The 14,444-nt window shown below is 35.5% G+C and overlaps 1 protein-coding gene across 1 annotated transcript in view; it reads right to left on the bottom strand.

Moving 5' to 3' along the window:
- The window catches only part of CCHR14.PART0H10orf53 (chromosome chr14.part0 C10orf53 homolog), a 251,737-nt gene extending 237,760 nt beyond the window's left edge, over positions 1-13,977 (bottom strand). The window contains exon 1 of the mRNA XM_044055688.1: positions 13,792-13,977. Within this exon, the coding sequence (XP_043911623.1) occupies positions 13,792-13,885 (94 nt within the window). The 5' untranslated portion in view covers positions 13,886-13,977. The remainder of the gene's footprint in view (positions 1-13,791) is intronic.
- Positions 13,978-14,444: the final 467 nt, after the last annotated feature.

Here is a 14,444-nt window from a genome sequence, read left to right on the forward strand (position 1 = left end):
CCAAATAAATATAGTATATCTTTACTTGTAGGCAACTCAATTTAATTATTTTCAGCATTTCTTCAGAGTAAGTTGCATAAATCTTGTTCTTTTACTCAGCTTAGATGTGTAATTTACTTAAATAGACCTCGATGATTAAAAATGTTGAGGTTTCCTTATGGTTCAGCATTTAAATATTCACGCACATTTTTTTTGGAATGCATTTTAGTTATTGAGCTTACACATGCATACATACATAGAAAACGTGTGTGTGTGTGTGTGTGTGTGTGTGTGTGTGTGTGTGTGTGTGTGTTTTTATATACATACATACTCTTGTGGAATAGTGGGTACTACATAGTGAGAAGTGTTTTTACTTTAAAAAAATACTGCTTTCTGGGTAACTGTACTTTTGATTGGGTGTCACACCTCTCAACCTCTTAGAACAAGAAATCTGGACAAAGCCATAAATAATGGGGGGACAAAGGCCCAAAAATGGGAACAAGTTTTAAATATTGCTCTTATAAACTTAGAAAGTTGCTAGAATAGCAGGTTTTGCACTAGCATGGATTTTCTGAAGGGTATGAAATCTGAAACTCGGGTCTATCATTATATTCTGACTTCACTCTTTAATAATTCACCAGAAAAACACAAATTTATGAAAAACACACCAAAAATATGCAGCAAAAATCTGTACAGTTGAGAGGTTGAGAGGTATGTTGGGCGCTCATACTTCAAGAAATGTGATAACCTTTTATTTATTTATTTTATTTTATTTTTTTTATTTTACATTTGTTGACCGGGCTGGTCCAGCTGGATATAAGTCCATTTTCAGCAGTGGCCCGGGGAGAAATGCTCCAAATACAGACATTAAAATCAGTCTTTACAAAATGTAGTAGTTATAATGAGAAAAAATAAAATGATTATGCTGAAATGTTTGTGATATTAACACCATAACAGCATATAATAAACTGAAAACACTTTTAGTGATCAGGCTAAACAGAGGTCTATAACATAGGAACTGAGACATTTGCCTTTCAGTGGAGGAATAGTAGTTTGTGGAAGACAAGACTGCCCCCTACAAAGAGTTGGGGATTTAGGTTGTTGTCACCCAGTGCAGTTTTTGAGTCTCAGAAAACCACAGAGTAATGGGAAGACACAAGTGTAGAAAGTTTAGATTTTAACAGGAGCAGTTTTAAAGATTCTGCTGGAGATGGAAACCTGTAAGAACTTATGTTCTGTTGTTACTGAGTATATATCATTTGATTTAATTTACTGGACTGTCACTGAAATAAAGTGCATTGAACAACTTTTGAAACCTTCCTTTAGTGCATTTTACTATACTGGTGGAAATGTGAGCAAAATTTGGTCATCCCACCAAATAGCCATGTTTCCTTCCTGCTTCACATCGCACAGTGCACGTTACTTTTAAGATGTTTTCCCATTCAAGAATAGACAGAGAGATTTGTGTTGTGTAAACGACCACACTGTTTGCTTTATTAAAAAAATGGAAAAGATTGTATAAATAATGGAATTTGTACTATACACCTACATAGTGATAAATCAATCTGTGTTGCCAAGCAAGAGCATAGTAAGGCAACTGAGAGATAACTGATCTACAGAAACAGATAATCGATAAACTGGTTATACAAACAAAGACTGCTAGCTAATGAAGCCTCATTCAGAACTGAGCAAATTAAGCCTGTAACTAGAAAGATGCAGATGGTTGTAAAGACACACAAAATTCCAGTAAGGAAAAGAATATGTTTTAAATGTGAGAAGAAGGGACACATTGCTAAAAATTATTTAACTAAATGTTGTTTGTAACAAAAATATGATTTTTAACCAAGCTGTTACTAATGAAATTGCCACTTCTGTGCCTAATAAAAATGTGGTCTTTTTTTAAACAAGCTCCAGCAATGCAAATGTGACTGTTGTAACTTTTAGAAATGTGATTTGCAAGCAACATGTTGTTAATGAAACAGTACCAAAATTGCATGATGCAAATAACTGCTAGACTAGCAGTCAACCTTTTGCCTCTGTGCCAAGATTAAGTTACAAAAATATACAGTATATGTGACTGGAAAGAAATGAAGGGATTACTAAATTCTGGCAGCACCATCACATTTCTTAACAAACCTTATATCTACAAGCATAAAACCTGCAACACCAAAAGATGGATGGGATATGTGTTCATGGAGACAGGAAAGAATATCCTATAACATATTTAGAAATGCAGACTCTATTGGGTAAATTATTGCATATTGTGGCTTTAATTTGTAATTCAGTAAATGATGATGTAATAATGTGAGGTTTCCCCCAATTTCCCTGTGGCAATTATTGGGAGGGAGACGGCACATTTAGTCTGTTGCCTGACTATACCACAACAGAAAATGCAAGGGCAGCAACAGTCTAACTCACTATTAAGAGCACACAGCTCTGAGTATACCCCTATTACCCCCTCCCCACTGTTAACAGCAATTTGACACACTGTTATGTACTATATATATAAAATATACATGTACACTGTATAATATAATATTGATTCAACAGTGTTAGTAAGGAAATTATTCACAGCATATATACTGGAACAACAATTCCTTCAGATTGTAAAAAACCTACCAGGGGACGGAACATACTAGACATTGTTTTTGTTCCCAAAGAAATTGCTGTAACTTCAAGTCAAGTTTTACCACCATTAATGTGCAGTGATCATGGGTTTATAAAGGTTAATTGGTTGCTAGATAATTCTGCCAAACTGAAATCTAAGACAAGGTACAGAAGATTAATTACAGATTATATGGAAGCAAAATAGTCACTATGTAAAACTAACTGGAGTGAGGTGTTCAGTGTAAAAACGGCAGATGGAATGTGACAAGTTTTCAAAGAGAAATTGTTTGAGTGAAAAAAACAAAACAAAAAAATGTAGCAGGATCTAGGCATACAACATCAGGCGGATACATTTCCATAAGAACAAGATATCTGATTAAAATGAGAGACAAAAAATATAAGACATGGAAGAGAGGTCGAACTACAACTTTGAAAACTGATATAAACAAGCTGGACAAACAGACTATGTATAGTGTGAAACAAGATCAAGAAAAATTTGAAGAAAATTTATATAAAGATATTGGGCATAATAGGAAACCTTTTAATAGATACATAAGATGTGGTAGGAGTAAAGACACATAAATTGATAAACTGTGTGCAGATTCTAAAATTTATTCTCATACACAACAGATTATAGATATATTTACAAAATATTATGCAAAACAGTTTGGCTGCACAAAAGTGGTGGTAAGTTGTCTTAGTGACATCCAGGTAACCCCAGAAACTGGAATCAAATTAGATTATATTGAAAAAGAACTGTGCAAACTGGATCCAAACAAAGTACTGAGAGGAGACGGAATTAGTAACAATGACCTGAGAAGACTTCAGCAAGAGCTTACAGTACCATTATATTTATTATTCACTAGGTCATATAAATATGGAGGAGATTTCTCAAGATTGGAGATATGCACTTATTAAACCGGTTTTTAAGGGAAAGGGGAGTAGGACAAACTCAGAGTCATATAGACCCTTAAGTCTACTTTCATGTTGTGGAAAAATAATGGAGAAGGTAATACTGGATAAATTATTGTCAGAACTGGATAGGTTGGGACTTGAAACCATATATCAGCTGGCATATGATGATAACAGATCTGTTACCACCTGTAACATGATGTTTTAGAACAATATAATAATAGCTATGAATGTAAAATTGTGCTGTGATATAATTTATATAGCTTTAACTTCAACATTTGGCAGAGTCATACACATACCACTGATCAATAAATTAGTACAACTAGGTATTGATGTACTCGTGATAAGATGGATAGCTGCATGGCTTACAAATAGGACAAGGCAAGTATCATACAGTAACTGGACAGGCAAAATCCTTGGTAACAGTCAGGGTATCCCACAGGGCTCTGTCCTTGGATCTTACTTGTTTAGATTGTATCTTTCAGACTTAACTTTTTCATCTGAGATGTTCTACAGTCTATATGCAAATGACTTGAAATTGAATAAACTGATTACATGTGTTACAGATAAGGCATGTCTGCAAAATAACTTGACTAAATTGATCATTTGGGCACAGGAGAATAATATGCTGATAAATACATCAAAAACTAAGCATATGAGATTTGGCAGGCATAAATTGAAAGGTGAATATTTAATACAGCACACAGTGATTAAAACTGTAGACTCATTTAACGACCTGGCTATATGGGTAGATTCAGCTATGAGTTTTTCTAATCATATCAATCAATTGGGTAATGATAGTTATAGAGCTATAGGTTGTATAAAAAGATTTGTAAAGTCTAGGAAATCAAAAATAATGAAGTAATTGTTTGTTAGTTACATTAGACCCAAACTTGAGTAACCCTATAAGAAAACAAGCATGAGTAAACTGGTAAGAGTACAAGGGAAATATACCAAGGGTATCCATGGATGTGATAATTTAAGTTATTATGAAAGACTAAAATATCGGAACTTGTACGGCGTCTCTTACAGATATCTAAGAGGAGATCTTATTCAGGTAAATAGGGCATTTAGTGACAACTACCTCTGGGAATGTTTGGGGTTAACAAAAAGTACTAGAAAATCATCAGGCAACCTATGTAGAATATTCTGTAGGAATGAGAAGTGTACTAATTGGTTCTCTGACAGAGTAGCTGATGCATGGAACAGAATACCAAATTACATTAATGCAAGTACTAGTTTAGATATTTTGAAGAACAGCCTAGATACTTATTATGGGAACAAGTGTTTTGGTATATTGGCAAACTAGAAGGGCATTAATGCCCGTGCTTGACATATCTGTGTGCATGTATACAGTTCTGAATATAGTTTATTAAAAATAACAGGGTGATAGCAGCATGATATAATTAGAGCTCAGAAAGAGAGAGAGACATTTGCTTCTAGGCAGAGAAGGCAGTATTCTGTGGAAGAGACAGGGAAGGGAGAAGTTTACTGGGAATCAGGACTGATAATGGTGGTGGTGGTGGTGGCTGCTGTTCTACATGACTGAAGATCAAAGAGTAACAGGAAGATCGATGTGAGAAAATATTGGATTTCACCATGAACTATGCAGAAAAGTTTACATGAGGTATAGACTTGAATGAAATGTAGCATTTTGTTTTATTGATACTGAGTGGAGTATTTCTTTTTAGTTTTTTTTTACTGGATTGTCACTCTAAATAAAGTGCATTGAGCATGTGAAATCTTTCTCCAGTGTCCCTAACATCGTAAGGTGATTGGTCAAACTGTCAAAACACAGGCCAGATATTCTTGAGAAAGGCCTGATAAGAACAATATACTGCAGAAACTCTTTACAAAGTCAAATCATGCTTCTATGAAGTAGCTTAATAGCTCTGTAATCTTGTCAGGAAACTACTTGACATACCTTTTACAGTTTGTCAGATCTTCTGACAACTATCATATGCTATCGTCTATTAACTGGAACTTCCTAAAAAAACTCCCCTTAGATGATGTTGTAATTGAATTTAATGCAACTTTCATGAATATCCTAAATAGCCTTGCACCACCTAGAAGGAAGAGACTATAAACAATGCAATTTGGCTATCAAAAAAAGTAGATTGCTAATGCAGGATAGAGGAAAATGTATGGAAAGAATGGCAAAAATATAAAACACCACAGAATGTTGGAAACTTCAGAGTGCTTCACAATCATACAAAAAAGCAAATTACTGAAGACAAAAACTATACTAAAATAGCTTACTGAATAATAGTAAATGCAAGCATAAACAATTCTGCACAGCCATTAAATAAATCTTACTACTTGGCCATACATTCCATGCTAACCCCTCTCCCAATAACTCATCACTCAAAACCACAATACAATTCAATTATTTAATAGACAGTACAGTATCTCTAACCAAGGATTCAACAACATCTAATCCTAACATTGCCCATCAGCTACATATCAGCATGTCTTCTTTGATCTTCAAACATGTGCCCACACCCTATATAAAACTACTGTTAAACTCAAACTGTGCTCTACTTTAGCTGATGACCTTCCAAATGAATACCTTAAAATTGCAGCTAATAGTATTGCCTACCCTGTCTCAATCCTTATGAATAGGTCAGCCCAAGAATCCCACATACCCCTTCTCTGGAAAAGGTTACATATTATCCATCTGCACAAAGGAGAAAATTCAACAGACATTACCAACTTTAGACCTGTAGTAATCTTATCCCTCCTCTCCAAAATACTTCAAAAATTTATTCAAAACAATTGCTAAACTATCTCCTGCAGGAGAACCCCTATCCCCCACAAAACATAGCTTCTGTCTTTCCCATAGTGCTAACACTTCACTTCTAACCTATATAGATACTCCCAATAAAGCTAGAGGTAATGGTAAACTAGTCTCCTCCTTATTTCTATACTTGTCTAAAGCCTTCAACACAGTTTGTCACAGCAAACTTCTGCTTCAAATGTCCTCATTAGATCTCTCTCAACCCACCATTCTATGGTTCAAAAGCTATCGATACAGTAGGTCTCACTCAGTAAAAAGGCGCTTCACCATCTCTCCATAACTCCCAGTCATCACTGGTGTACCACAAGGCTCTATCCTTGGTCCCCTCCTCTTTAACATTCTCACCAACACCCTCTACACAACTGGCTTCCCTGATACAGTATGCAGATGACTCTACACTTTTTTGCACATCTGACAACTTGGCACACCTCCAAAAAGTTACTCAGGAAGATTTCCCTAAAAAAAAAAAAACAAAAACTACTGTTTTTCTTCCACAAATCCCTCTCTCATGAAAAAACTAAATTTAAAGTCCTCTTTCTTGATGATACAACCACTGAAGTCACTTCCCATAGCAAATTATTAGGGATGATAGTGGATGATAATCTTAAATTTGGCCTGCATATACAAAATTGCATGAGAAAAACTCACCAAAAACTAGGGATGCTTTACAGAGCTAAACACTTTCTCACCGATGAAAGTAAAACTCAATTGCCATTACTTATCTCTTCCCTACACTTCTTTATGGTGCTCCCATCCTTACTAACCTTCAGGCATCACAAAAATCAAAACTTGAGCAATGCTATAACAAAGTAGTTAAATTTGCAGCCAATATATCTTCCAGAAACAACCACTGCATAGCACTAAAAAACCCAAATCAGTTAGAACTACCCCATCAACTAACATATACACAACTTCTTACCACCTATAAAATTATCTATAATCTATTTACTTGTCCAGCACTAAATAATATTCTACACAATTATGTTCTGTTATTACGTTTATATATATATATATATATATATATATATATATATATATATATATATATATATATATATATATATATATATATATATATATATATATATATATATATATATATATATATATATAATGTGTGTGTGTATATATATATACACACACACACACACACACACACACACACACACACACACACACACACACACACACACACACACTAAATCTTATTCAGTCAGAATACTGCTTCTCAATTGTCTTTTCATGAGCCGCACTAACATCAAACCTGTATCCCAGCTGCTCTACAGACCCATTCATTCCCCTGGTGGTGATATTTCAGTGAGCCTAGTGTAGCACCAATTATCCTTGCAATAGTGATTAACAATAACCAGTTGTGTCTCCCCTTGTTGATCTCAGAGGGCAGACACATGCTACTGCACATGCCAGCCACGTGACACTGCAACACAAGACTGTGCAGTTCATATCTTTTACAGCCAGTTCAGCTGTGGCCATATACCTACAGAAATGTGTGTGTCAACTAACAGTTGAGCTTGACTGGCTCCCTTCTGTCTGGGTGAACTAGTGTTGGCCAGTAACTCCTGTAGTATCGGTGCCAGTGAAAGAACACAGTTTGTTAGTGTCGTACTGAGGACTTTATCCTCCTACACCCTAGAGCTGGTCTAGGCTTCTCAAATCAGTTTTTATGCTACAAATAGTTCCATCTGTAAGCAATGAATCATACACATCTCCAAACTCAAAATATTTAGGTCTGTATCTTAGCTCAGGTGGTCATGAATCAACACCTTGTGGCCCTTGCTTTCTGGTGAAAAATAAATTATATATGTTTGAGATGCTTCTTTGCATCACACTATTATTTGAAAATGTATTTTATGATTCCTGCCAGTTCCTTATTAAGATTAAATGTGTTTAATGCCTTTATGGTGCTATTTCCAGCAATAAGAAAAATGCAGCTATTTGTATGTCTTTACTTTTCTGCTAGTCCAGATGGAAAATGAGTTTAAACTTCTGCAGACATTTTTTTTTATTTACCTGTCAAATTTCCTTGGAGAATTAAAGATATTGGTGGACTGTGTTGTAGGACAGATGCCATGATGAAAAAATACTGCTTGGTAGGAAGAGCAAACATGACTTCAAATAATTTTGTTTAGAAGTACAGCATTTCACAGCTGTAACTGACTCACCAGTTACTATTTCATCGATTCTGCTTCTATATGGGTGATCAGTTGTACACTGTGCTATTTTGTTTGATTGTTTTTGGCAGATTTTGCTCATTTTTACATTGTTCTGAATTTTTTTTTAATTAAAATCACTGTTGTATTTTTTAACTTCACTTGGTGGTTTTGTGGCAGTTAAAAGTCAGGTTGCTCTTTTTTTGTCAGTTGTGAATTTTTTTAGCATGGCTGGTGGTCCCAGCCCATTTACTTGAGTACTTTTGCATACAGTAAGTTAAGCAGAGCAATGTAGAGCTCCATGTCTGACTCTACACAACCTGAAACCACTTCTAAAAAAACATGCAATAACATTTTTTTCCCTATACTGGTCTAACCACCCTTCTGGCTGTTTTTCTGTGCAGGATCATGGTACATTTGGGGCTGAGGAATTTGACCTTTCCCCACTGCAGTGTTTTCCCAGTGGTGATATATGCTAGCAGGGGTGTTGGGGTGCAGGGAGGCTTTCCCCTCCTGCAAAAAATAATGCTTTTCTTTTCTTTTTGTTGATAGGCTGCTGACCAGTTATGTTTGATCAGTTGTTCAATATTTTGCCTTTGATGTATTGTATCTATACATTATACTTACATTACAAAAGAGGCACTCTCATTGCATAGTGAACATGGGCACATTTCTGTGCATATAACCTCAGCTGAAAGGATATATTTGGAGTTTGTGCTACTGATGTTGTGTTATCAAGGAATCATAGCCATGTTCTCCTCCCATGGACCAAGGAGATAGAGAGATGAATCTTGACATCCATTTTTGAGAACATATAACTATTGAGGTTTGATCTGAGACATCTAATTATAATTCTTTGTAGTACACGGAACTTTACTAACTGTGTACTAACAGTTACAGAGAGAGAAAGTGTTTGCTACAGCTTTGAAAGTTGTAGCATACTTAGTACTGTCACACAGAGTAATCCATCGGGATTCAGTTAGTGCAATGTGCTATCAGATACAGAAGGGAAAAAATGCAGGAATGCAAAGTGGTTCATGCTTTGACAATGGTAATACACACAGTTGTGCTTCGCAGCCATTAGTGAAGTGTGTTGATACTCTTTCACCTTTAAAAGCTGTAATACTCCTTGCACTATTACAAATTAAAAAAAATTGTGACAATAAAAAGTGTATTACAGCTTTTAAAGTTATTTCAAATTCCTATTGTTCTGCGGTGGTGATTATATGGCGATACTGTAGTTGAGGGCATCACCAGTTCCTTTCACGCAGAAGTGGGCATGTCACAAATTGAGTGACAACCCGGTCTGCATATTACTTGGGGTTTTCGACAAACTGGCAATAAATTCTATAGATACATATATATATATATATATATATATATATATATATATATATATATATATATATATATATATATGTATATATATATATATATATATATATATATATATATATATATATATATTTTTTAACATTTTAGGTCGATTAAAACTTGCCGTTATACACAATATGTGCATATCAAAGTTCAGTCATGCTGCAACACCCTGTAATACTTAGACTTAACCCCACAACTGAGAGAAAGAAAGAAGGGTACTTACGTATTATCACAACCAGATGTTGTCGCTTGCCAGTGTGATAAACCTGAACTGTTACGAGGGAATAAACACTGAAAGGGGCTATTCAAAGTCCTTATTGTTGAGGAAAACAGTTGCAATACTTTCAGGAAGAGAGGAATTGGAAAAAATCCTCTTCCCGATTGATGTGCGTTATATACACATGCTTTCATTGTCATGGCTGCTATGGAAAGCATACAAACTGCAGGAAACAACTGTAGCTCATCGTAAGCCCATACATGTCTTCTGCTGTGTGTTTTCTTAATAATACATGATGTCTGTGAACTGTAACCCACAAAAGATAGGGACACAATTTCTACAAAGGGTCTAACAGCTACTTTGAAATTACTATAAATTAGTTATTAAGAAAACGCACACCAGAAGACATGAATGGGCTTATGATGAGCTACAGTTGTTTCTTGCATTTCGCATGTAACGGTTTACGTTTCTTTTATTTTTTAAACATGTCTGTGTCCCCAGTCCCTTTCACGCATCTAGGCACGTTAACCTCTGCAGTGCCCACATTTCTGTCTCATATTTTTAAAGTAGTCACAGCTATGATTCCCAAATGAATGTATGACCGTCACTTGAAGGCACTTGCTTGCACAAGGAAGGAACGCTCAGCAGACAGACTTGCAGGAAGCAACATGGTGCCAGTAAACACCATGAAGAAACAACAACAGTATGTTTTGTAAATTGTATTGATAGCAGTCCAGAAAACAATCTGTACTCGTAAAGAAAACACACTACATTACATTTTAACAACATTAATGGACATTTTTCATGATTGGAAACCAGCGGCTATTGCCAGGAAAATCTGGTTGCGATAATACGTAAGTACCAAAAGAAGAAGCGGTTACACTTGTTACAATTGCGTGCTGTACTGACAGCACATAACCGTTCAAAGTGTCAATATGAGATTTTGGTGACTGTTTGGCTATTAAAAGCACTGTGACAACGGAAACACTTTAGTTTAAATAAGAAGCTATTACATTGTATCAAATCCATAATTTAGCAGTTGGCAGTCCTCTTAAGAAACTGAAATACCCCAAGGTCGAGAAAGTGTTTTTTTTTTTGTTTAAATGTCGGTTCATGCCATACCGGTAATTTCCTTTCAGTTTACTGTTATATTTACTGTCCTATTACAACGTCAAGTATACTTTTTTTTCCTTCAGTCGTACATTGGGAGGGAATGCATATTCATGAATGACATATCACGGAGGTGGGCTTTGGACGTGGCTTGCTACTGCTCATCTGGTGAGGCCCTCAACTACAGTATCACCGATTATGTTGCAGTACAAGACTAGGGCAAAACAGTTATGAAAGATGTTTAATAATCTTTAAGCACCCTGATTATGTCAGAAAGACACTTAACTTTAGACTGTAATTGTGGTGCCTCATGTACTACATTGTTTTCCTTTGAAATTGGATTTTTTTTAATATCTTCATTCATGAACCTGCCTTAAATGCATTCATTTAACCACTGAATGGATCTTTTTCTGGCTATTATCAAAGTTTATATAAAAAAGTACTGTATAGCCAACTATACATAGGTTCATAGGTGTGTACTAGGCTAATGGCCCTGGAGCCTTTACAAGCCTAGCCCATAGGATTACCCTGGCTTCGTGCCACCTGACCTTAGTTCCCAGTGCTTCTGTCAAGTAAAGTCACTGGAGTCATCCCAGGAGTGAATTTTCTATTTTCCATCCACTCATCAAGATTTCTCTTGAAGAGGGCTAGTGAGGTGTTGTACTTGACATGTATGGGAAGTCTATTCCATGGCATGAGGATTTTTAGAAGCAATGTATAATGCGTAATGCTATGCCTACATGTGGAAAATCAAGCTTTCTTTGGTCTCTCCTCATGCCTCAGTGTGGTATCACACATCAGTCAAGACCATTTCAAATTTTAATCAAGTTTATAATGAAATGATAGTTGCCAGTTGTTTTCTAGTAAGATTTATATTGTACTTTTATTGCTGCAATTCATTTGCAATTAAATTTGGCTCAGAAGTCTGGTATTTCACTGCTGTAATCGAACAGGAAAGTGGCTGTTTCAGCTTTTGCATTTGAGAAAATTCTGTCTCTGTACAGGTTAGCTTTAGCATGTCGAGTCATTATATGATGATCAGCAAACATGAATGAAGCTCAACATATCTATTATATCATCCCAAACTATGGTATGCAAGAAATGTAATATTACATAGACAACACAATTAACAACCTGTTACCTCCAGAATTGGGGACAAATCCAGAAAAAAAAATCTGAGATTTTTTTTTTAATTTATTGTTACTTCATTTATTTAGCACTTGTTTACCGGGATAGTTTAACTCGTGCTGTTGACTGAATAAGAAAATGTGAATTAACATGCATTTTCGAAGTAAAATAAATTAACTCTAATCATTGCCATTATCACCAGTTTTAGGAAGGATTAAGAAGGACAGAACATAATTTTGAGCCAAAATCAATAAAATCTCTGAAAATCAGGTAAAGCTGAGAAGCTACATCCATTATTTTAAATATTACCTGCTATGAAACTGGCGTTAGGAGAATATCCCCCTTGAAATAGCTTGGTACTGGCACATGTAGATTCAAATACTGATTTTAGGTAGATGAGGTCTCTCTCGTTTCACATCACAGCCAACTGATGCAGGTATTTTAATTTTAGATATATAGTACCAAGCCTGTCTATTTTATCATGTTGTTTATCCAAGTACCAGGCTAGAGCGTGTTTATTTGGAAACACTTAACACCGACTCAGAGGACTATTTTTCCTGATTTCTGCTCAGTTTTATATGAATTTTTTGAAAATTTGCACTGTATAAGTTGAACTTTTTAATGACTAAAATCAAAGGACAAAAGTTAAATTGTGGCATAGCACACTGAAATGAGGATATAAGTTTGTTTAAAGATGTTGCAGTTTATTCTTGAAACATGCTTATCTGTTTTCCCTCCATGAAGACTGCTCTGATGTATAAATGTACAATGATTCCTATATTAAACATTTCTTACCATACAAATTCTGAGGACCATTTCAACTTCTGAATGTTGGTAACTAATGCTAAAATAATTGCTACGAGGATTTGAGAGAAGGGCTGAAAATCAGGGACATATTTTAATTGATCTTATAAACTTCGATAACACACATAATGAATGACATATTTTGCATGAGCACGCATTTTCTGAAGGGTATGAAATCTGAAACTCAAATGTTTGTCTTTATTTAGTGACTTCAGTTGTCTATGATTTGCTAGAAAATCACAACTTTTATGAGGAACTGACTAAAAACATAAGGTCAAAATCTGGACAGTTGAGAGGTATATAAGACTGGCCCAATTGAAGGCATAGCTCTCAACCTTTTAGCACAAAAAATCTGGACAATGCCAAACATAATGGAGGAGCAAATTTTAAATATATTGTTCTTATAAACTTGGAAAGTTGCTAGAGTAAAGGGTCTTATCATGCATTTTTCTGAAGGATGTGAAGTCTGAAACTCAAATGCCCATCAATATTTAGCGAAATCAACCCTCGCTGATTTGCTGCAGAAAACCACAAATTTTATGATGAACAGACCAAAAATATGAGGTAAAAATCTGGACGGTGGAGAAGTATGAAAAGGTAACAGCAGCGAGCTGACGCTCAATAAGCCCCCCCCCCACATGATGTTGAATCTCACAAAAAAAAAAGTAAACCTTTTCATTATATAGCATTACCTTGCAAACCCTGCAATCGAAGTATTCTGTGTTCTACCAAACCGCTCGATTCATAGGGACCAAATCTGATTGTCACCAGTGCGTTCTGGGGCATGACTTATGTAGTATGTCGGAATTCAAATATATACCTTCCCTGAAATGGTTGTTCTATCGTTGCCTGCAGTTTTCCACGAGCCCAGCGATATAACGCTGTAATCTTAGCGGCCTTGACAACCGGTTCACAGTTGTTAAGGAAGTGAATAACATATTGGACGCTGTCCAAAGTACTGGGACTTTAAGTTGCGCTTGCTATTTAATCTGCTTGGTAGATGGTACAACCAGAGGCTTCTGCTCGTATGATTACAAAAAAGTTGAAGTTGGCATGTAACATGTTGGGTCAAACATAATAAAATCGATTATTAATAGAACAGTAGTGTTAATCAATACGAACAGAGTAGATTACATTATAGATGCAGTGCATGTAGTTCTCCGGGACTATTGTAGTTTTTCTGTCTAAGCATTGCATGGTGGTAAATATGAACTATTCTAATGAACCTACCCCCTTCCTACGGGATTTAAGATTATTTAAAATAGGTACAAGAAGTTACGACTATTTGCTGTTACACGCATAGCTATCAACTGTTCAGATTTTCGCAGAATGTCCAGATTTTTTA

Source organism: Protopterus annectens, chromosome 14.part0, assembly GCF_019279795.1.
Source record: "Protopterus annectens isolate FY-2018-M chromosome 14.part0, PAN1.0, whole genome shotgun sequence".
NCBI classification, from domain to species: domain Eukaryota; kingdom Metazoa; phylum Chordata; order Ceratodontiformes; family Protopteridae; genus Protopterus; species Protopterus annectens.